Raw genomic sequence first — 22,942 nt, forward strand, 5'->3', positions numbered from 1 at the left:
ACTGAACCGGGAGCCTGATACAGGGCTTGATCCCAGGATGATCCCAGGGTCCTGGGATCGTGACCTGAGCCGAAGGCAGCCGATTAACTGACTGAACCACCCACGTTATCCTCCTATGTCCTCTTTAGAAAGAAATTGTGATTTTCCTGTAATCAAAGTCACTGATTTTGGCGTATGAAGGCCTTTTCCACTTTTAAGCATAAAAACTATTTTTAATAGTTATATCTTTTATAGTACTTTTACTTCTCATATGAGGTCTTTAATCCATTAATAATCTACCTTTTTACACAGTGTTAAGTAGAGATGTAGTTAGTTACCTTTCTCTTCATGTATAATGAGCCAGTTTTCCCAACATTACCTAGTAAACTATTCATTCTTTTCCAGCCAATTTATGGTTCTGCCATTGTGGTACATTAAATTTCTACACGTTCATAGGTTTATCTCTAAACCTTATCTTCTGGTCCATTAGTTTTTGTTTCTTTTTATGCCAGTACCAGAAGTTTGCATCCATTCCATTTTAATATGACATGTTAACATGACATTATGATACATCCTAATACTACGTGGTCAGGTGAGTCACTTTTTTTAAATCCTTGTCTTCAGGATCGACCAAGTTGTTTTAGAACTTTATTCTTCCAGGGCACCTGGCTGGCTCAGTCAGTACAGCTTATGACTCTTGGCCTCAGGGTCACGAGTTCAAGTCCCATATTGAGGTTAGAGGTTGCTTAAAAAAGACAAAACAAAACAAAACCACTTCATTCTTCTACATAAATTTCAGTAAATTTATTGAATTCCTCGCTGGAATATTGATTGGGGTTGTAGTGAATGATTTGGAGAGGCTTGCTCTCTGTTGCTCTCTTTATGCTGAATCTGGTATATCTCTCAAATTATTCATGAATTTAAAAAATATTCTAGAATATATTTATTTAAGATTTTATTTATCTATTTTAGAGAAGGAGCAAGCAAGGGGAGTTGGGGAGGAACAAAGGGAGAGGGAGACAGAGAATCTGAAGCTGAGCATGAAGCCCACACCGGGACTCGATCTCATGACCCTTAGGTCATGACCTAAGCCGAAGTCCAACGCCACCCAGGCGCCCCTCCTAGAATAATTTTTTTTTTTAAAGATTTTATTTATTTATTTGACAGACAGAGATCACAAGTAGGCAGAGAGGCAGGTAGAGAGAGAGAGAGGAGGAAGCAGGCTCCCTGCTGAGCAGAGAGCCCGATGCGGGACTCGATCCCAGGACCCTGGGATCATGACCTGAGCCGAAAGCAGAGGCTTTAACCCACTGAGCCACCCAGGTTCCCCTAGGATAATTTTTAAACCAACTTTATTGTGGTATAGTTTACTCATAGTAAAATGGGGCCATTTTGGGCAGAGAGTTTGATAAGTTTTGACAAATGTATATACCCACCTACATGGTACGTATCCATATAAAACACTATAATCAAGATATAAAACATTAAAAAAAAAGATAAAATGTTGTGTCATCCTCCCCGTAACTCTAGGCAACCAATGATCTGCTTTCTGTTATGACAGATTAGTCTTTTATGGGTTTTCATATAAATGGAGGCAAACATTACTCTTTGGCTTCTTTTGCTCAGTATAATGTTTTAAGATTCATTCATTGTTGTTGCATGTATCAGTAATCCATTCCTTTTTATTGCTTAGTTTCATGTAGTCTTTGTATGGACATGGGTTTTCATTTTTCTTGGGCAAGGAAAGAAATCAGTGGTTGATAAGGTACGTATATGTTAAATTTGTAGGAAGTTTCCAAACTGTTGACCGAAGTGATAGTATACACTTTCGTCAGCAGTGTGTGAGATTTTTAGTTGCTCCATATCCTCATTGCAGTATTGTCAGTTGTTTTAATTTAAGCCATCCTCATGGATGTGGGATCAGGGATTAGTAAACTATATATATAGCTCATGTGCCAAAATCCTGCATAGTACTCTGTATTGTCTTTGGCTGCTTTCATGCAAGTAAAGCAGAGTTAAGTAGCTGGGAGAGAGACTAGATGGCTTACAAAACCTAACCTGTTTCCTGTCTGGCTCTTTTTTTTTTTTTTTTTTTTTTTTTTTAGGATTTTTTATTTATTTGGCAGAGAGAGGGAACACAAGCAGGGGGAGTGGGAGAGAGAGAAGCAGTCCTCCCACCCAGCAGGGAGCGGATGTGGCCCTTGGTCCCAGGACTCTGGGATCATGACCCAAGCTGAAGGCTGACACTCAACAACTGAGCCAAAACTGGTGCCTTTACTGTCTGGCTCTTTAAAGAAAATGTTTACTGACTCTGGGGTAGAGATTTTTCATTGTGATTTTAATTTGTGTTTTACTGATGGCTGATGATGTTGAACATCTTTTAATGTGTTTCTTGGCTATTTGTGTATCTTTTTTGAGGTGTTTGCTCCAACCTTTTTCTCACTTTTTAATTTTTTATTTCTAAAATTTCTACTGGCTTTTTGTATTTTTTTTTTTTTAAGAGAGTGCACATACAAGCAAGCAATGGGGAGAGGGGCAGAAAGGGATGGGGAGAGAGGGAATCCCAGTCTCTGTGCCCAGCACGGAGCTGACATGGGGCTCCATCTCATGACCCTGAGATCATGACCTGAGCCAAAATCAAGAGTCAGACACTTAACTGACTGAGCCACCCAGGCACCTCATTTTAAAAAAATATTTTTTATTTAAAAAAAGTTTTAAAGTAAGCTTCACACCCAACATGGGGCTTGAACTCAAACCTGAGATCAAGAGTGCCTGCTCTACCGACTGAGCCAGCCAGGCACCCCTCTTTTACCCATGTTAAAACTGAGTTTTTGGTTTTTATTTTTGAGTTGTGAATGTGCTTTATGTATTGTGGATGCAAACATTTTGTCAGATAAAGAATCATGAATGTTTTCTTCTAGTCTGTGGCTTAACTTCTCATTTTCTTAATGTTTTTATAGAGTAGGTTTTTAATTTTTATGAAGTCCGATTTATCATTTTTTTCTTTTATGATTCTTGCTTTTGATTTCTTATCTAAAATCTTTGCCTATCCCAAGGTTGCAAAGATTTTCTCTATTTTATTCTAGAAATTTTATAGTTTAGGTTCATTTAGGATTAATTTTTGTGTGTCACATAATGGTGAGAATCAAATTAATTTTTTTAAAGATTTTATTTATTTGAGAGAGAGAGAGCATGAGGAGGCAAGAGAGGGAGAGGGAGAAACAGATCCCTCACTGAGTAGGGAGCCTAATATAGGGCTCAATTCCACGACCCTGGGATCATGACCGGAGCTGAAGGCAGAGTCACCAACTGAAGCAGGCTCCCCACTGAGCAGAGAGCCCGATATGGGGCCCCATCCCAGGATCCTGGGATCATGACCTGAGCCAAAGGCAGAGGCTTTAACCCACTAAGCCACCCAGGTGCCCCTGAAAGACTGTCTTATCCTTTTTCTGGCACCTTTGTCAAAATTCAGTTGATCATATATCTTGAATCTTGATTTTAGACTCTATTCTGTTCCATTTATTTATATGTTTATCCTTACACCAATACCACACTCTCTTGATTATTGTTATTTTGTAATAAGTTTAGAAACCCTCCAACTTTATTTTTTTTTTTCAAAAATTTTTAGGCTATGTTAGGCCCTTTTCATCCTAAAATAATATTTTATAATGTGTTCTATCCTGAACAAATTTATAGTTTTTGGTGCTATTGTGAAATATGGGATGTTTTTTATTACATTTTTATTACATTTTTGTATTTTGTTTGTATTGATGTAGGTATTTTATACTTTTGTATGTTAATTTTATATTCAGCAACTCTTCTCAAACTCTTGTTAGTTCTAATAGCCAGTGCTTAGATCTTTTTGAATATTTTTCATAGCCTTTTATTTTGCTATGATTGTAGTTACTTATTTGTGTTACTTTCCAATTCTTTTTTTTCCCTTGTCTCTTTGTTAATTAGGTCCTCTAGTTGAATAGAAGTGGTGATAACTGGCATGCTTTTCTTGTTTCTAACTTTAATGAAATAGTTTTAGACTCTTAATATTTTGAGTATGATGCTTTCTCTAGATTTTATAAGGTTTAAAATTTCCTTTTTATTCTTAATTTGCTGAGTAGTTCTGTCATAAATTAATGATGAAATTTCCTTGATTGCTTTTTCTGATATGTTTAAATGATCATATAATTTTCTAGCCTAGCATTTAAGAGATAAATTTAGTCATGCTGTATATTTATCTTTTTAAATACACTGCTAACATTGATTTGGTAATATTTTATATAAAATCTGCAGAAATAAAGTACTTTATGGGGTTAAGTATATATGTATGCATATTTTTCTAATCCTAGAAAATATTATTATTATACTTTGAATCTTCATTTAGGTTTACCTACATATTTGTTGCTTTGTTTGCTCTTTATTCCTTTTTTCATCTCTTACCTTCCATCTGGGATCGTCTGCCTTATATGTAGAACATGTATGTAGAACACAAGAACATGTCTTGTGTTGGTCTGCCAATGATGAAATCTTTTTCTTTCCTCTATCAGATGTTTTTATTTCACTTTCATTCTTTTTTTTAAGGTTTTATTTTTTCAAGTAATCTCCATGAAATGTGGGGTTCAAACCTACAACCCCCAGATCAAGAGTCTCATGCTTTACCAACTGAACCAGCTAGACACCCCTTCACTCTCATTGACATAAATTTTTACTGGGTACAGGATTAAATACAGGCAATTGTTTTTTGTTGAAGATATTCCACTGTGTTTTGACTTAATATTGTTGCTATTGAAGTTAGACGTCAGTCTTACATCCTTCCTTTGAAGGTAGTTTGTCTTTTTTCCTCTGGCCGCTTTTAAGGTTTACTCTTTGTTTTGTTTTTGTTTTTGCTTTGTTTTTTTGTAGTTGCACCATTATGTGTCTTGTTGGGGCTTTTTTTTTTTTTTTTTTAATGTATCCTGCTTGGGATTTTTTGGATTTCTTGAGTTGTAGATTGGTGTATTTCATTGGCTCTACAGAATGCTCAGTTGTTGACCTCTTCAGATATTTCCGTTGCTTCATTCTCTCCTCTCGCTTTGGGATTCTGATTTAATATATATTAAACCTTCTTTATCCTCTGTGTCTTATGTTGTCCTTGCTGTTTTTCATCTTTTTTCACTTTCCATGCTACTTGGTGGATAATTTCTTTTGCTTTTTATTTCTCATTATCTGTTCTTGAACTGTGAATTGAGTTCTGATCTATCTATCATGTATCTATATTTCTTTCTGCCTGTTTATTTCTAGTTTAGAAATTGTGCTTCATTCTTTTTCACATTTGCTGTGCTTTTTCTGAGATCCTTTTTCCTTTCAGTTTTCTTTAAACCTTTGTTTCTTTAAATATAATAAAAATTGTTGATAAGGAATTTGTAACTGATAATTCTAAGATTTAAGGTCTCAGATCTCTGTGTCATCTTTTTTTAATTTTTTTAATTTTAATTTTAATTTTTATTGTTTTTTTTCTGTGTCATCTTTTGTTTCTGCTGATAGTGGCTCATGGTTTCTTAGTTTTTGTTTGTTTGGATGTATTTAACTTTGTGCAGCCTCATAGCCTTGTGCATCAATGGGAATAATATGAGGCCCCAGCTGAAGGCCTCAGCCACTGGAGAGGATCTGTGTTTGCTTCAGCCAAAGAAATAGAAGGTTGAATTCTTTCTGCCTTCCCTTTTATGTGGTAATTTCTAATGTCTTTTCAGCCCCCATACTCTATGGAAGACTTTAAAATGTTTTTTGTAGTCTTTTTAGTTTTATTAATGAGAGGGTTAGTATGAATAAACTATCAGCTATTAAGTAAAAAATTTCGTTGTAGGTCTGTTAGGCTTTAATTTAATCCAGCTTTTCATTTTTTTGTTTTAGATCCGCTCAGCTTATTTTGAGTTAGTTTCTGCTTTGTGCCAGCGTATTCCACAGTTGATGAAAGAGGAAGCATCTAAAGTGAGCCCATCTGTTCTACTTAGCATTGATGACAGTGACCCCATTGTGTGCCCAGCTCTCTGGGAAGCTGTACTTTATACACTTACAACTATTGAGGTGTGTAACAGAGGTACATTTAATACATCGGGGAGTATTTGTTGTCTTAGAAGTTTGTATTTTAGAAGCCTTAGATATATGTGAGAGAGAGCCTATCGAATTATACTATCTAAAACTTACTGGGAAAAAAATGTTTTCTTAGAAATAAAATACTTAATCCGAAACTTGGTATAAATCTTAAACTGATTATAAAATGGCATTGAGTTTTTATTGTACTTTTTTGTTTAGCCAGTATCAATTATTCTTTAAACCTAATGTGGTTCAGTCAAGTCAGTATATCTAAATCTTATATTTAAGATTGAATACTGCTGCCCGTTTTATAGAACAGCTTTTATAGAATTCCTTTAAGTTAATTATTTCTGATCAGTTATGTCCTAAGCATGTGGGGTATATGATTTCTATATGTAATAAATTTATTAAAGTTTCTGAGTTTTAGTTTAAATTTAGTTTTAGTGTTGAGAGATTTTAGCCTAAGTAGAATACATGATTAATACTTCTGAGAGCCTATATGTCTCCTAATTGGGAAAAGTATTCTTTGATCTCTAATTATTACTATAATCTTTCCTTTGTTAGGACTGTTGGCTTCATGTAAATGCAAAAAAAAGTGTGTTTCCGAAGCTGTCAGCTGTGGTCCGTGAGGGTGGTCGGGGTCTGGCTACTGTCATATATCCTTATCTTTTGCCATTTATCAGCAAACTCCCTCAGACCATTACAGATCCAAAGTTGGATTTCTTCAAAAATTTCCTCACCTCCGTTGTTGCAGGGTAAGAAGTTTAAATTTCTTGATCGTTAAAACAAGAGATTTTTCTTGTTTGCATACAAGGATAGGATGACATACTCATTATTGTCTTATTTAAATTTCTCCATGTTGTTTTGCTGTTCATTAAACACTTTTATTAAAGTTTTCAGAGAATTACAGTTGGAATGCTTTTCTTGGGTACTTTCAAGGCTTCAGTGGTAATACACAGAAAGTGCAGTGAATATTATAAGACCTTAGATGGACATAGACCATTTTTAAAATGTCATTTTTTGGTATGTTGATAAATACAAATGCCCAAATGGAAAAAATGAATCTCTGAAGAGTTTGTAACTTCCATAAACTTAAATATGATAGCTATTTAAAGTCATAATTAAAAAAAAAATTTCACTGTACTTGTTGAACTTAATAAAAGATACTCAGTTTTATCTAATAAAATATACTCAGTTTTTTTTAATGATTACAAAATTATTTTTTACTACATTATTATCTTTATTTAAGTCCTGTCTTTAAAATTTGGAGGTGGATTTGTTCCTGAATAGAAAATAATTGTGTATTCTCTTTTGTTGACATATTTGAAATTGTGCTTTTTTCACACTTCAAGTTCCTGTTGTTCTTAGTTTTCATTTTAAGAATTTTACTGTAAAAATTTCTCTTCTTTTGGTATGATCTATGTCTTTATTTTGGTGTTTCTGAGTTGCTTATTTTCTTTTTTGTGAAAGAATAAGCCGTAGTTATTTATTATTTCTTAGGCTATCAACAGAAAGAATAAAAACCAGCTTTTCAGAATGCTCAGCAGTAATATCAGCTTTTTTTGAATGCTTACGTTTCATAATGCAACAAAGCTTAGGTGAAGAAGAAATTGAAGAGATGCTCGTCAATGACCAGGTACTTACAAATGTAAAAATCATCAGTGCCTTTGCACATTGACTTATAAAATTAAGCTCATTGTATCTTGTCATTTTATTAATTAGTCTTCATATAGATTTCATTTTTATAATTTACAAATTAAGTAATGTGTATTTCTGACCAGCTAAATAAAAATTCTATGTTGTTGGTTGCCAGAATAATACCATAATTTCTGAGTACTGATTAGTCTCTGGATGTGCAAACCCTGTTTTATAGAGTTGTAACACAAAACATAATTACAAAGTTGTTATTTGTGGTTTTTTATATTATATGTAAATTATACAATAATTTGTTACTTCTAAAATATTTAACTCCTTTTGTGGAAAATTGTGCTTGGCTTTTAGAACCAGTGATGAAAGCAAGTTCTGGAATATGGTTCCTTATGTTAGGAAATTAATGAAGTTGCAAAAGCATAGATCCTGGTTGATATCTCACTTAACTACTCTTTGTAATTTAAGAAAAAGTGTTCTGAATTCTCTTGGTCCTATATGTCTTTCATATTCATTTAGAAAAAAGTAAAAAACTTGAATAAGTTCAGAAAATGCGAAGAAAACTGTATTATTTGTTAATGACCAATAATCTTGGTTAATTATATCATAAAAAGATATAATTTAGGGGGAATGAAGTGAAATCTTTAACCTCTTTGTATGATATGAAAATGACCTTCAAGTTGACTCTTCAGAGTTTTGAGGGGGAAAAAAATCAACATTTCTCAGTTATTAAATATGGAATTTTATAGTGTTTTACAAATACCTTTTTTTTTTCCATTTTTTTCGTATCCTTTTTTTTTAAATTTTGAGAGAGAGCGAGAGAGCAAGCAAGCAAGCAAACGAGAAGAGGGGCAGAGGGCAAGGTATAGAGAGAATCTTAAGCAGGCTTCATGCCCAGCTCAGAGCTTGACTCCGGACTTGATCTCAAGACCCTGAGATCATGACCCGCACCAAAATCAAGAGTTGGCAGCTTAAGGGCCTCCCCGCCCTTGTTTATTTCATTTCATTTATTTTTTTACAAATACCTTGTTTAAATTTTATTTCTCCTGAAAATGGAACTTTTCCATTTCTACCTTCTCTTTTAGTTGATTCCTTTTATTGATGCAGTTCTCAAAGATGCAAGATTGCAAGATGGGCAGCTGTTTAACCATTTAGCAGAAACTTTAAGTTCCTGGGAAGCCAAAGCAGATGTGGAAAAAGATGATAAAAAAGCTCACAGTTTGGACAAAGTGCTGCTAAATTTTTGGGAAAGACTGTCAGAGATCTGTGTGGAGAAAATCAATGAGCCAGAAGCTGATGTGAAATCAGTGTCCGGTGTATCTAACCTGCTACAGGTCCTTCAGAAGCCAAAGAGCTCGCTGAAGTCGAATAAAAAAAAAGTTGGTAAGGTTAGATTTGCTGATGAGCTGCCTGAAAGTAATAAGGAGAATGAAAAATGTGTTTCCTCAGAAGGTGAAAACAGTGAAGGCTCTGAATTAATGACTGAAACTTCTCTCACTCATAATTGTTCAGAGCTTATATCGCCGCTAAGGAAGAAACCTTTGGAAGACTTGGTCTGTAAACTAGCAATGATGAGTTTTAATTATGTCAATGAGCAAAAGTCAGAGCAACATCTAAGGTTCCTTTCTACTCTTCTCAGCTCTTTCTCTTCAACCCAAGTATTTAAAATGCTGTTAGGTGATGAAAAACAGAGTACTGTCAAAGCCAAACCTCTTGAAGTAGCCAGACTTGCACAAAAAAATCCTGCAGTGCAGTTTTTATACCAGAAACTGATTGGCTGGCTAAATGAAGATCCAAGGAAGGATGCTGGTTTCTTGGTGGACATTTTGTATAGTGCCCTCCGTTGCTGTGACAATGATATGGAAAGAAAATATATCTTGGATGATCTCATTGAGGTATTGTTGTCTATCTCTTTATTTTTTTTTTTTAAAGATTTTATTATTTGACAGATCACAAGTAGAGAGAGAGGAAGAAGTAGGCTCCCTGAGCAGAGAGCCCGATGCGGGGCTCGATCCCAGGACCCTGAGACCATGACCTGAGCGGAAGGCAGAGGCTTCAACCCACTGAGCCACCCAGGGGCCCCTGTCTATTTCTTTAAACTGTAATGGTTTATATTGCCACAATAATTATAGATAAGTAGAATGAGACCCACATGGAGGTTATTCTTGGGTGGTTTCTTGGGTGTGAATATCTATTTAAAGAAGAGCAGTATATTCTTTCCAATTTTAGTATATGTGCTGCCAAAGCAAGCACAAGCAATGTATTCTTGGTTGTGATGGAGAAGTGTGTGAGACCAGTATGTGTTCAGTAAGTATGGTAAGTTGATGAATGCTTGGTAATAAAAGGCAGAGGTTTTTAGTCTACTTTTTAAAGTTGAAGTTGCTAAAAAAGTTTTTAATTTTGTAGTGATTACATATGGTGACTTGATTCCTTCTAGCAGATTATCTCTCTCTCCTCTTTCAGGGAGATCTGAAATGGAATTCTATTCTTCAGGTCATCGAAAAGGTATCTTAGGGATTTTTTTTTCTCCTTTTTTTGTATTTATGGGTATAGAAAAATTAAAACCAGTCATATTCACATGCTGTTAGAGAACTTCCTTCTTATTGTACCTTTCTTCCCACTATTGGGAAAGCTTTTCTTGTTTGCCTTTCTGTAGTATTATTTTTCTGGTTAGGAGTATCAGCAAAGAGGGACTAGGCTCTGGAAAATCCAGTGTTTCTCCCCTAACAGATAACAAAGGGAGAGTTAAACATTTGATTACCTTTAAATTAAGACTATAGAGTTTACCCTTAATCTAGTTACGCTTTCTTCTATAGACATGGATTGAGTGGTTTTAGCTTTGGCTAGAACACCTCAGGAAATTGAGTTTGTCCCACTTCGGAATACTATACAGGTAAATTAAGATCTTGCAGGCTTTGTCTGATTGCCACTTGACTAAATAAGAAAATTAGTGATAAAAAGAAAAGAAATCAAGGAACCTAAGCAATTTAGAAGTTTTAGAAATGGCTTAAATGTTTATCCTAATGAAGATGTAATGACACAATACTTCCAATTATAGAAATGTTTAGACTAATTACCTAAAATTTTTTAATTTTAGCATTTTTTATTATTTTTAAATTTTATACAGATAACTTTTTAATTTACAGGTTTCTTTTTTTTTCTTTATCTTTATTTTAATTATGGTAAAAGCCCCATAACAAAACTTGCCATCTTAACTATTTCTGAGTTACAGTTCAGTTGTGTCAGCTATATTCATAGTATTGTGAACCAGTCTCCAGAATTTATCTTGGAAAACTGAAACTCTATGCCACTAAATAGTGACTTCCTATTTCCACCAATAGTTTCTTTTTACAAAATAAATACAGAATATTAATTTACTGCTTTTCAGTGAGAGATATAACTTATCAGAGAGCATTTGCATTAGTTTATCCAGTACCTTCTCTCTCGAAAGGCAGGGTATATGAAAAGCCAAATTATCAGAAAACTAATTGGTAAGTCTAGAATCAGAGCAAAAGGAGTTGGTAATTTGATAAGAGAAGACCATTTCCAACCTAGGAATGCACTTGGCAGGTAGTTCCAATACTCATATCCGTTTGGAAGACTATCCCTTCCTGACTATCTGGTCTCTTCACCCCCTTAAAGCTGGTCAGTTTCTTTCTGTGGATTTGTTAAAACATTAAGTATTGTACTTCATGTCTTGCTAACTTGAGAGACATTTAGAAGTTTACTTCTTGGATTCTATAAAATAGATCAGTTTTATTTAGTAAACTGTATTAGGAAAGCCAATGTTATAGCTATCCAGACTCTAGTTTTTCTTTTTGTGCAACTTTATACTTTATGATCAGAGTTATAAAGTCAGCTTCTTTAAACACAACCCTGACTTTTGTAACTGGAAAAGGACTTTAGAGATTTTCTAGGTTAATCTTCATTTCTAAAATGAGGAAAGAGGCCCAGGTTGGTTAAGAGATTTGTTCAAGGTCATAAAACCAGAATAGTGGTAAAGCTTGGGCTAAAATAAAAGTTCTGGTTACCTAAGTTTCTTAAATAAGAGGATTAACAGTTTTTTAGGCACTACCCAATCTGCACTTGGATTTTTTTTTTTTCCAGATTGCTTTGAAATGAACCAAGTTGCAAATTCCTTTCTTGTCAGCCCTAAAGCAAAAGAAGCTCTGGAAACATGGATCAGCATGCTTTTGGGGTGGATTTACAGTTGTTTTTTTTTTTTTCTCTTGCTTCCCCACTCCATGAAAATAAACCAGTTGCTGTTAGATATCTGGCCTCAGTTACTATTGCAGAGAATAAGGGGAAATAAGAAGGCCCATTGTTCATATTGAAGTAGCTTACCACCATTAAATAATAGTTCTTTAATTTTAGTAAAATTAATGAACAAAAATTTAAAATATAGAGCATTTTAAAATCTGTCTTTAAAGTTCATCCATTCATTATTCATTGAACATATCTGCAGTGTTGATAGCAGGTATCAAAGAAGTTTAAGACAGTCTCTACTCTCAAGGAACTTACAATCCCATTGGAAACAAGACATACACAGATGAAACATTATAAATAATAATACAATCCAGTAAGTGCTTTAGAAATTCAGAGAAAAGCAGTGATGAGTATGGACTAGAGTGGATGGGGGAGATTTCGTAAAGCAGGTGGGCTTTGTAACAATTCTGAGAGAATGGATGGGATTTTGATAAGTGAAGAAGAGGGGAAATATTTGTGGTTGGGAAGATAGCATGAGTAAAGCATGGAAGTGTATGTAAGCAAGACCTAGTGGGGAACAGGGACAATACCAGCTTTCTTAGAACTTGAGGAAGAGTGGGGGGCCATGATGATGAAGCGAGGTAATATAGTACAAGTAATATTTTAGGCAGATAAATTTTTTGATCTTCCTTCTAATCTTTGCTTTGATTTTATGGTTTTAGGCATGTTCTAGTTCAGATAAACATGCTTTAGTAACTCCTTGGCTAAAAGGAGAAATCCTTGGAGAGAAGTTGACAACCTTGGCAGATCACCTTTGTAGTAAGGACTTGGAATCCTCAGGATCTTCTGAATCTTACTTCTCAGAAAGATGGGCTCTTCTAAGCTTGGTATTATCCCAACATGTTAAAAATGGTAGGCAAAAATACGGCTTTTGTTTTTTAGTAGGAAATAAATCTTTCACTTTCAGGGAGGGGTTCCATGTTGCCAAGTTTGCATGTAATTGATTGAAAATAACAAGACTTCACTCAGATATTTTAATCTTATAAGCACCCTAAATGTTTATTAATCTTTCTAGCATGACTTGGAAGACATTGTAATACTTTTCAGTTTTATATTCTAAAGGGTTTTGAATAGCAAAGCTGTTCAGTAATTTTGTAGAGCATTGCTTTTTTTCTTTTTACTTAATTAAAAATTTTTTTTTACATGAGGGCTTTTATGTATGAGAGATCAGATTGATTTGTTGGTATAATTTCTTTGGTCTACTACATTTTTTTAATACACAGAAAGATTTAAGTGGTTGTTAACCCAAAGTAAGGTATTAAAAAACACACTGTTAATATTTTAAAAAATTTTTTGTCTGTGTGAACTTTTTTTCCTCTAGATTACTTGATTGGAGAAGTATATGTGGAGAGAATTATTGTTAAACTTCATGAAACTTTATCCAAAGGAAAGGAATTGTCAGAAGCTGAAAATAATGACTTGTCAGTGTCTTTTATCTGTGATGTGGCCTATAACTATTTCAGCTCAGCAAAAGGATGCTTGCTAATGCCATCATCTGAAGACTTATTATTAACTCTCTTTCAGTTATGTGCTCAGAGCAAAGAAAAAACACATTTGCCAGGTAATAGCCTACTGCTCAAATGTTTTGTTGGGAATCTCCGGCTCTGACCTTCATAGTGTAAGTGCCCAGGCTTTATTAATTGAATCATAATGTACTTGAAAGTTGAAAGCATTTTGAGTAAAGGGGTACAAATCTTAAACCCTTTCAGCTTCAGAAACCAAGTTAAAGATGGTTGTAGACATTATGTCTTAATTCTTTCTTGATACCAAAGATACAGTTTTGGAAGGGGCCATGATAGATGAGTTAGAATCTTAGCTCCTTTACTGAGTGGCTGTGGTTTGGCAAGTTGCTTAATTTCTTGATGTCTCAAACTCCACATTCATTAACGGGGAGGTATTAATATCTCTTTCTCTTCTTCATTGTTGGTAGATATCAAAAAGGAATTGAAATTGCCTTTTTAAGGACTATATTGCCTTATATATTAATTGAGACTTACTTATGAAAGGAATGTTAAAAAATACTACTATTGTTAGCCCTCCTCCCACACCCTTTCTTTTATACTAACTTCTCTATTTGGAAAAGGTGTAATATTTTCACATCTCCAAAAGAAGAGTGCTCTTGTAAATAAGTTCAGAGAGGAAGAAAACTAACTTTAAAAATCTTAACTTATATTTACATGGCATGAGCTACCTTGTATTATTGCAAATTTATGACATAATTGTTTTGGCAAAATTTTATGTTTTCCTTTTTTAGCAGTATCTTAAAAATCTCAAGTCTGCATTGAGTTATTCCAGACATTTTGTACTGATGATAGTTGCTTCACAGGGATTACAAATTACTGTTGACATCTTGATTTTAGACTTTCTTGTCTGTAAACTGAAAAATACTTGGCTCTCTGGTGTGAATTTATTGATCCACCAAACTGGCAATGCGTATAAACAGAGTACCTTCCTATGTTTGTCTGCTCTGTGGCTGAAGAACCAAGTTCAGTCTTCATCTTTGGATATCAAAAGGTAATTAATGTCTTTTGTGCTCATTTGCTCATTTGCTCTCTCTTTAATGCCTGATCACTGTTTTTTTTTTTTTTTTTTTTTTTTTTTTTAAAGATTTTATTTATTTATTTGACAGACAGAAATCACAAGTAGGCAGAGAGGCAGGCAGAGAAAGAGAGGAGGAAGCAGGCTCCCCGCCGAGCAGAGATCCCGATGCGGGGCTCGATCCCAGGATCCTGGGATCATGACCTGAGCCGAAGGCAGAGGCTTTAACCCGCTGAGCCACCCAGGCGCCCCTGATCACTGTTTTGAAATAAGAGCCCATGATTAGTATGAATGAATATGAAAAATAATTTGCTATATAAGAAATCTATAGGATATAAGAAATCTATGGGACTTGGGGCGCCTGGGTGGCTCAGTCGGTTGAGCATCTGCCTTCAGCTCAGGTCATGATCCCAGGGTCCCGGGATCGAGCCCTGCATCGGGCTCCCTGCTCAGCAGGAAGCCTGCTTCTCCCTCTCACACTCCCCTTGCTTGTGTTCCCTCTCTTGTTGTGTCTCTCTGTCAAATAAATAAATAAAATCTTAAAAAAAAAAAAAATCTATAGGACTCTAAGAGAAGATCCAGACAAAAAGATTTTTCCAAAAGGAATTTGTTTTAATGATCATTCATTTAAACTCCCTTAGTTGAAGAGTGATTTGTCTTAGAATATCTGCTGGACTCCAGATTTGTGCTCAGTGATGTGATGGTGGTGCCATCCTGTTTCTTGTGGGCTGGTGTGGATTATAACAATGACCTCTCATGGCCACCACACATAGTGATTATTCTTCATTACTTTGGGGGGCCTTGTAGCCACTGTTTTAAGGTGTTGAATTGCAAATATATTTCACACCTCATGCCTAAATCCATATGTAAAAGTGAAAAACCAAGAGAATGCTTCCAGAGGCTGTTAGGGTTGGGTCATATATTTTTCTGAACTCATGGTTTTGTTCATACAGTAAGGTATCTGTGTTTCAGAAATATCTGATCTGAAATAAGTCATGTTCCCTTCATTCTGAGGTAGAAGCAGCACTCAATTTCAAATCATAAATAATGGATTAAATCCACAATTTTGCTGTGTGTATGTTGCATATAGGGTAGAGGAGTTGCTTAGCTTCATTTTTTACTAGGCTTTCATTCAGGTAAGTTGTTAACCTGCCGCAGGGTATTTAATGTGTACCAGGGTGTTCAGGTTAGTCATAGCATAACCATAATAGCTACGTTGTTTGCATTATTTTCAGTCTTCAAGTCCTCTTGTCTGCTGTTGATGACTTGCTAAATACACTTTTAGAAAGTGAGGATACTAATCTTCTGGGAGTATATATTGGAAGTGTAATGCCAAGCAACAGTGAATGGGAAAAGATGAGACAGTCTCTTCCTATGCAGGTATGTTTAAGATTGAACTGTGCTTGTCCTATTCTGAAGTTTGGACTTCGTGCAGGCTTGAACATTTTTATTTTATTCTGGGGGAAAGAAAAAGTAAACAAAATGGCTGTCTTTTTTGGAGGGGGAGAAAAAAAGGTGAAATGAGTATATTGCTTTGCCTTTACATCTCTGAATGCTCATATATTGGATGTTTGTTGTTTGTAAGACAGTGGCAGTTGCTGTGGTACAGGTGAATTGAAGGAGTCTTAAATACACATGTTGATAATTTCCTAAAGTAAAACCCAAACTTGTAGATTTCTGTGGTTTTGCTAATAAACTAGTAATAACTTCACTTTTGAAGTTATTCTAATAACATTTTGAAGATATTCTAATAATTTCATTTTTGTTCCCTGTCTTAATTGTATAGGTAGTAAATAATTTAGAATATCTAATGATTTTGTATATAATTTAATGTATTCTTTTTACAGTGGTTGCATAGACCTCTTTTAGAAGGAAGATTGAGTTTGAATTATGAGTGTTTCAAAACAGATTTTAAAGAACAAGATACAAAGAAACTTCCCAGCCATTTGTGTACTTCAGCACTATTGAGCAAAATGGTATTAGTCGCACTGAAAAAGGAAATAGTCCTAGAAAATAATGAGCTTGAGAAAATAAGTAAGTATATATGAGCATTCAGATATAATAGAAATGTTTTGAAATAATTATAATTTTGAAAGAATTTTGATTAACCTGCAATTTAGATAAGAATCTTCCATTCCTATTAGCTGTTTTAGTGATTAAAAACTTGAGGTTTCTTGAGTGATGAACAGTAAATTGCAAATTGGGTGGAAACATACTGAAATCTTGCTATAATCTTGTTAGCTGTAGAGCAGAATTCGGTGTAATATCAGTTACTGAAGCTGGTAAGACAGGTAGATCCTATGACATATATCCTTAAACAAAGTGTTTAAGTGAGTCTAGTATTTCATCAAGGATTCTGAATTTTCAGTTTTTGAACCACTTTATCTTTGTGTTCATAGGGATATGTGTGTATATACACACATACACACACCACACACGTACATACATTTTTTTTTTCCTGGCAAATAGAGGTTCAAATGTTGAATTCCAAGGGGATTTTGGACTTCAAAAAATTCCCCCATTCCAGGAAATAGTGTAGAATTTTAGAAAGCAATGTGACCTATACAAAATGGTATTAAAGGTACAGAGGATTTGCCAATTTCTCTGTCTTGTTTGTAAGCCTTCAGCTGTAGCGTAGTTACTAGCCGAAGAGAGCATATGTCCTGGGGAAGAAAGCTGCTCCACAGGCAGTTAAAGGCGAGGAGTTTAGTACAGTTTCCATTGCCCACAGAGTCAATCTATACAAAAACAGAACTGGAAATTGGAGTATTGATCTTTGTGGTACTTGTTCTTGTGTTACTAATGACAAACTGACAACATTACGTATTTAATCTCCTTTTCAACCCTATCAGATACTATTACTGTTGTTTTTCTCACCTTGTTTTTTTATCTTGAGTTGATTAAAGTTACTTAGCTTGTAAGGGAGAGGATTAGACTTTGAACTAGGTCTCAAGTCTTCTGACTCCAAAATCTATATGTGGCTTTACAAGAGAGAGTTGTGACTAATTATGTATTAAAATCTACTATGATATGCTAGGTTTTGTGATAGGTACTGGTCATTGAATTCTCACAGCACTCCCTGTGGCAGATTTTCATACTCTAATTGATAACTATATGTACAGCTCATTTGAATCCAGACCAGTCAGTCTGTCGCGGAGATCCCCACCCTATTTACTATATCATGGTATTTCCCATTTCTTAACATTGGCTTGACCTTTTCATTTCAGGTGTTGGGTTCCTTAGTTGTTTTTTCCTGTAAGTAACTTGTTAACACTTGTGGCAAAAATAGTAGGAAGATTCTTCCAGTGTTTCTGGTAACTTAGGCTTGTCACATTCTTAACTAATCAGAAAAGGGACCAAGTAAGATTTGGGAGGAGACTCATATTTTGTATCGAATATTCTCAGAATTCATTATCATAAAACATCTCAAAGCAGATTTGAAAATCAGTTTATAGACTGATGGACATAGCAGTATTAGAAAATGGGACAGAGAAGTGAAAATGATCAAAGGCCTCTTCACAGAACGCTCTTGATGTGTCGTCCATTCTGTAGTTGCAGAACTGCTCTATTCACTGCAGTGGTATGAGGAATTAGACAATCCACCTGTTTTTCTAACTGGATTTTGTGAAATGCTTCAAAAGATGAATATTACATATGATAACTTACGTGGACTTGGTAATACTTCTGGCCTTTTACAGCTGTTATTTAACAGGTAAGAATTCCTTTCAACTTCCATTTTTATATGATTATTTTACTCGTTTTTGGCTTTGTTTCTGTAAACTGTAAGCTCACTTTGTGCTAATCCTTCAGTCAGAGAATTGATCTAAATTAAACCCAATTCTTTTTTTTTTTAAGATTTTATTTATATATTTGAGACACGGAGAGAAAGAACAAGCAGGGGGAGGGACAGAGGGAGAGGGAGAAGCAGACTCCCCGCTGAGCAGAGAGCCTGACTCCGGGCTAGATCCTCGGGTGCCAGGATCATGACCTGAGGCGAATGAAGGCAGGCACTTTACCAACTAAAACACCCAGGTGCCCCTAAATTAAACGCAATTCTTAATGATAAATACTTTGTGGATTCAAGTACTTGATTTACTCATCGAGATATTTGAACTTTGCCTGGGTTCTTAAATCCATAAATACATTAAAAAATGGGACAGATGACAATGAAGGAAACAGAAGCCTTGTAGAAGTTGTTTTGGTATCTGTGATCCATCCTTCCACTACTCTCAAATCTAAGCTTTTACTTTGCATGTTGTTACAGATGTGTCTTTTTTTTTTTTAAGATTTTATTTATTTATTTGACAGAGATCACAAGTAGGCAGAGAGGCAGGCAGAGAGAGGAGGGGAAGCAGGCTCCCTGCTGAGCCGAGAGCCCAATGCGGGGCTTGATCCCAGGATCCTGGGATCGTGACCCGAGCTGCAGGAAGAGGCTTTAACCCACTCAGCCACCCAGGTACCCCCCAGATGTGTCTTAAGATTATAACCACGGGGGACCTGGGTGGCTTAGTGGGTTAAGCATCTGCCTTCAGCTCAGGTCATTATCCCAGGGTCCTGGGATCGAGCTTCGCATCAGGCTCCCTGCTCAGCAGCGAGTCTGCTTCTCCCCTCCTTCCTGCTCATGCTCTCACTATCTGTGTCTCTCTTAAATAAACAAATAAAATATTAAAAAAATTATAACCACAAAACCTTCTCACCTAGTTGAGGAAGTAGGTATGACAGTAATCATATCGGTTTTAGTAGTTAGTATTTAGCCCGTTGAAATTACTGTGTTGAACTGCTTCTCTTTGTTTTTCACTAGCCAATAGGTTTTGAGTATGCTCTATAGTTTCAGGGGTCCCAGGCTGAGCACATCTTTCTCTGCAATATCAGTCCACGTACTTGACACTCAGAACATTTGCTGGCTGATATTAGTACCTTGGTTCTTCAGCATTAACCAGCCTTGGTGTCCTGTGGAATATGTCCTTTCCCCAGCTGCAGACTCTGGTCCTCAAGCCTAATCTCCTCTATTGGGATTCGAAGGGCTTTGGGATGAGAGCTCAGTACCAGTTGTAAAGGAGTGTTGGAAGCCTAAGTCTCCCAGTCCATTCAGTAATAACCATTGTTTTGGGGCAAAAGCCCTATGTGAATTGATACTCTCACAAGGTAATTTACTTAATTCTGTAAAGGATCAGGCAAACAGTCTTTAAAAATCTTAAACACTATGAAAATGGATTTTTTCCCTTTTCTTTTTTAGATCCATGGAAAATGGCACCCTTTGGTCTCTCATTATTGCTAAGTTGATCCTTTCCCGAAGTGTTTCCTCTGATGAAGTAAAACGGCATTACAGGAGAAAAGAAGGGTATTCTTACTTAAAATGTTTGTACTTTGTAGTTTGTTGTATTTGGTTACTTTGGCAACCCCAACTAATGAATAATCTCCAATCAATCAAGGAAACAAGGTTTAAGAAATGAAATTAAATGAAAGAAAATGAGAATTAAAGACTTTCTTAAAATATTTTATTTGTTTATTTGAGGGGGGAGAGAGAGAGAGAGAGTGAGTGAGCGAGCATACACACAGGGAGGGAGAGAGAGAAGCAGATTCCGTGCTGAGCAGGGGAACTGATGTGGAGCTTGATCTCAGGACCCTGGGATCATGACCTGAGCAGAAGGCAGAGGATTAACCCACTGAGCCACTCAGGTGGCCTTCCCTGCCACCGCCACCCTACCCCCCCCGGCCCCGCCACCACTGAGCCACCGAGGCACCCTGAGAATTAAAGACTTTAAAAGAATTTCAGTTTTAGGGTTGGGACACACCTTATTTTAAATATTTTTAACTTTATAGTATTTTGTTACAGAATTTTATACTTGGTTTAAAAAGCATTTTGTTAACTACTTCTCTTTTCCCCAGAAATCTTTTTGGTAGAAATTTTTCTTTTTCCCTTCCCTAATATCCTTCTTCTATTACTTTATTTGCTATTTGGAAGTGATAGGAAAAGTTACTTACTCTTCTCTTAAATAAGGATCATCCTATTGAAAAAATACTATAGAAATGCAATAAATGTATTTTTTTTTTTAAAAGATTTTATCCATCTATTTGACAGACAGAGATCACAAGTAGGCAGAGAGGCAGGAAGAGAGAAAGGGGGAAGCAGGCTCCTCACTGGGCAGAGAGCCCGATGCGGGGCTTGATCCCAGGACCCTGGGACCATGACCTGAGCCGAAGGCAGAGGCTTAACCCACTGAACCACCCAGCCGCCCCAACAAATGTATTCTTAAGACAAAGAAATAGATTATGGCATTGGACATACTAGAGATCTAGAGTTGGTCATATTAGAGAAGCTAAACACTCAAACACTTAGTTAAAATTTACCAAGAGGCATTTTGAATTTTCTGATTTACCAGGAATTCTGAAATGATATGTATATGTTCTGATACAGTAGAATTATAAACTAAATTTATATTTTTTCGTATTTAAAAATGTTTTAAACTTATTATTTTGAAGTAGTTATAGATTTACATGTAATTGAAAGAAATGATACAGATTCCATATACCGTTCATTCAGTTTCCCTCAGTGGTACCATTTTGCATAACTTTAATACAGTTTTACAACCAGGAAGATGGCATCCATACAATCCATTGACTAAGTTTACATGTACTCATTTGTTTGTCTGTGTGTTCTGTGTAATTCACATGCCTGACCACTACCACAGCCTAAGAGATAGAACAGCTTTATTATAAGGATCCCTTGTGTTACCCTTTGATATTCAGTGCCACCTCTCTTCCTCCCATTTTCATCTCCAGCAACAAGCAATCTGTTCTTCTCTTTATCATTTAGGGAAGTTACATAAATGAAATCATATAGCATATGATCTTTTGATATTGGCTTTTTTATTTAGCATAATTTAATTTTTTCTGATTTCAAAAGTAATAGGGAATTAACTAGAGAAGTATTAGAGCTAATTACTAATGACGGATTTATACTTGACAGAAAAATCAAAAACTATTCTATTCGGTAGTAATTAAAAATAGCATAGGAAAAACAAGAGTCTGTTTACAATGACAACAAAACTGTACCTAGAAATAAATTTACAAAAAAAAAAAAACCAATATAAAACTTTAGTAAAGATTACAAAAGAAGGTGGGAAGATAAATTGTAAAAATGGTTGTATCAATCTCTGATTGCAGTGCAATCTCAATAAAAATCCTAGCAATATTTTTTGAAAAACTTGACAAACTGCCTTTGAAGAAAAAATGCTCAAGAATTGATAGGGGGAAAAAATGGTAGGAAATTTCTGAAAAAGTGAAAAGGACTTGCCCTACCAATATAATAATTAAGTAGTATTAAATTGGTGAATAGATAAGTCATTGGATCAAGATATAGAGTCCAGAAACGAATCCACACAGATATGAGGATTTAGTTTTTGATGCAGGTGGCCTTTCAAATTAGAGGTGTGAGTCAAGAATACATGATGTTAGGAAAACTGGATATGTTTGAAAAAAATAGCGAGGTGCCCCTCTCTTACGTTAAACACAAAGATGAAGTCCAGATGAGAGCTAAATGTAAAGAACAGATCTATGTAAAAGTTTCAAGGGAAAATAAGAGACTCTGTATAATCTTATGGGGAAGATCTTAAGCAAAGCACAAAAACCCAGAATCTGTAAAACAAGTGATAGATATTTTTGTAAAAATGAAAACTTATGGCAACATAAATACCCATCAACCATTGAGTGGATAAACAAAAAATGTGGTACATACAAACAACGGAATATTATTCAGCCTTTAAAAGGAAGGAAATTCTGACACATCTTATAACGTGGATAAACCGTGAGGACATTTATGCTAAGTGGAGTAAACCAGGCCTAAATGACAGATATTATATGATTCCTTTTATGTGAGATACCTAGAGTAGTCAAATTCATAGAGACAGCAGGTGAAATTGTGGTTGCCAGGAACCAAGGAGAGGGGAAGTGGGGAGTTCTTGTTTAGTGAAAATTTAGTAGAAAATTTAGCAGATACCAATTTTATGAACTGAAAAGTCATTGCACAGCATTGTGAATGTACTTAACACTACTGAGCTTACACTTAAAATAGTTAATTTGGTAAAAATTTTGTAAATTAATGTGTATTTTACCCATAATTAAAAATTTTTGAAAAAGAAAACTTCCGCATGACAAAAGTGCAGTAAACAAAGGTTAAAGGACAAGTGACAAAATGGGAAAAAACATTTATAAATTAACAAAAACTTAATATCCATAATATACAAATAGCTTCTATTAACCAGTAAAACCATCCAAATTAAAAAATGTATCAAGGACTTTAACAGGTAATTCATATATTAAATAGTCAATTCATATATTAAATAGTCAAATAGTCAATGGTCATTTCATTTGTGAGATGTGAAATATGAAAAGATTTGCCATAGTAATAATGATAGAAATACGAATTAAAAGAAGCACATTTTAT

The 22,942-nt window shown here is 35.1% G+C and overlaps 1 protein-coding gene across 1 annotated transcript in view; it reads left to right on the top strand.

Annotated features, from left to right (window-relative positions):
- LTN1 (listerin E3 ubiquitin protein ligase 1) overlaps nt 1-22,942 on the top strand; it is a 67,626-nt gene that overhangs the window by 13,338 nt on the left and 31,346 nt on the right. Inside the window, exons 7-18 of the mRNA XM_080804933.1 lie at nt 5,863-6,036; nt 6,610-6,800; nt 7,546-7,681; nt 8,778-9,587; nt 10,156-10,197; nt 12,621-12,810; nt 13,280-13,519; nt 14,319-14,472; nt 15,732-15,876; nt 16,344-16,530; nt 18,049-18,208; nt 19,733-19,837. Coding sequence (XP_080661059.1) covers nt 5,863-6,036; nt 6,610-6,800; nt 7,546-7,681; nt 8,778-9,587; nt 10,156-10,197; nt 12,621-12,810; nt 13,280-13,519; nt 14,319-14,472; nt 15,732-15,876; nt 16,344-16,530; nt 18,049-18,208; nt 19,733-19,837 — 2,534 coding nt within the window. The remainder of the gene's footprint in view (nt 1-5,862; nt 6,037-6,609; nt 6,801-7,545; nt 7,682-8,777; nt 9,588-10,155; nt 10,198-12,620; nt 12,811-13,279; nt 13,520-14,318; nt 14,473-15,731; nt 15,877-16,343; nt 16,531-18,048; nt 18,209-19,732; nt 19,838-22,942) is intronic.

The sequence above is a fragment of the Martes martes genome (assembly GCF_963455335.1).
Source record: "Martes martes genome assembly, chromosome: 1".
Lineage (NCBI taxonomy): Eukaryota > Metazoa > Chordata > Mammalia > Carnivora > Mustelidae > Martes > Martes martes.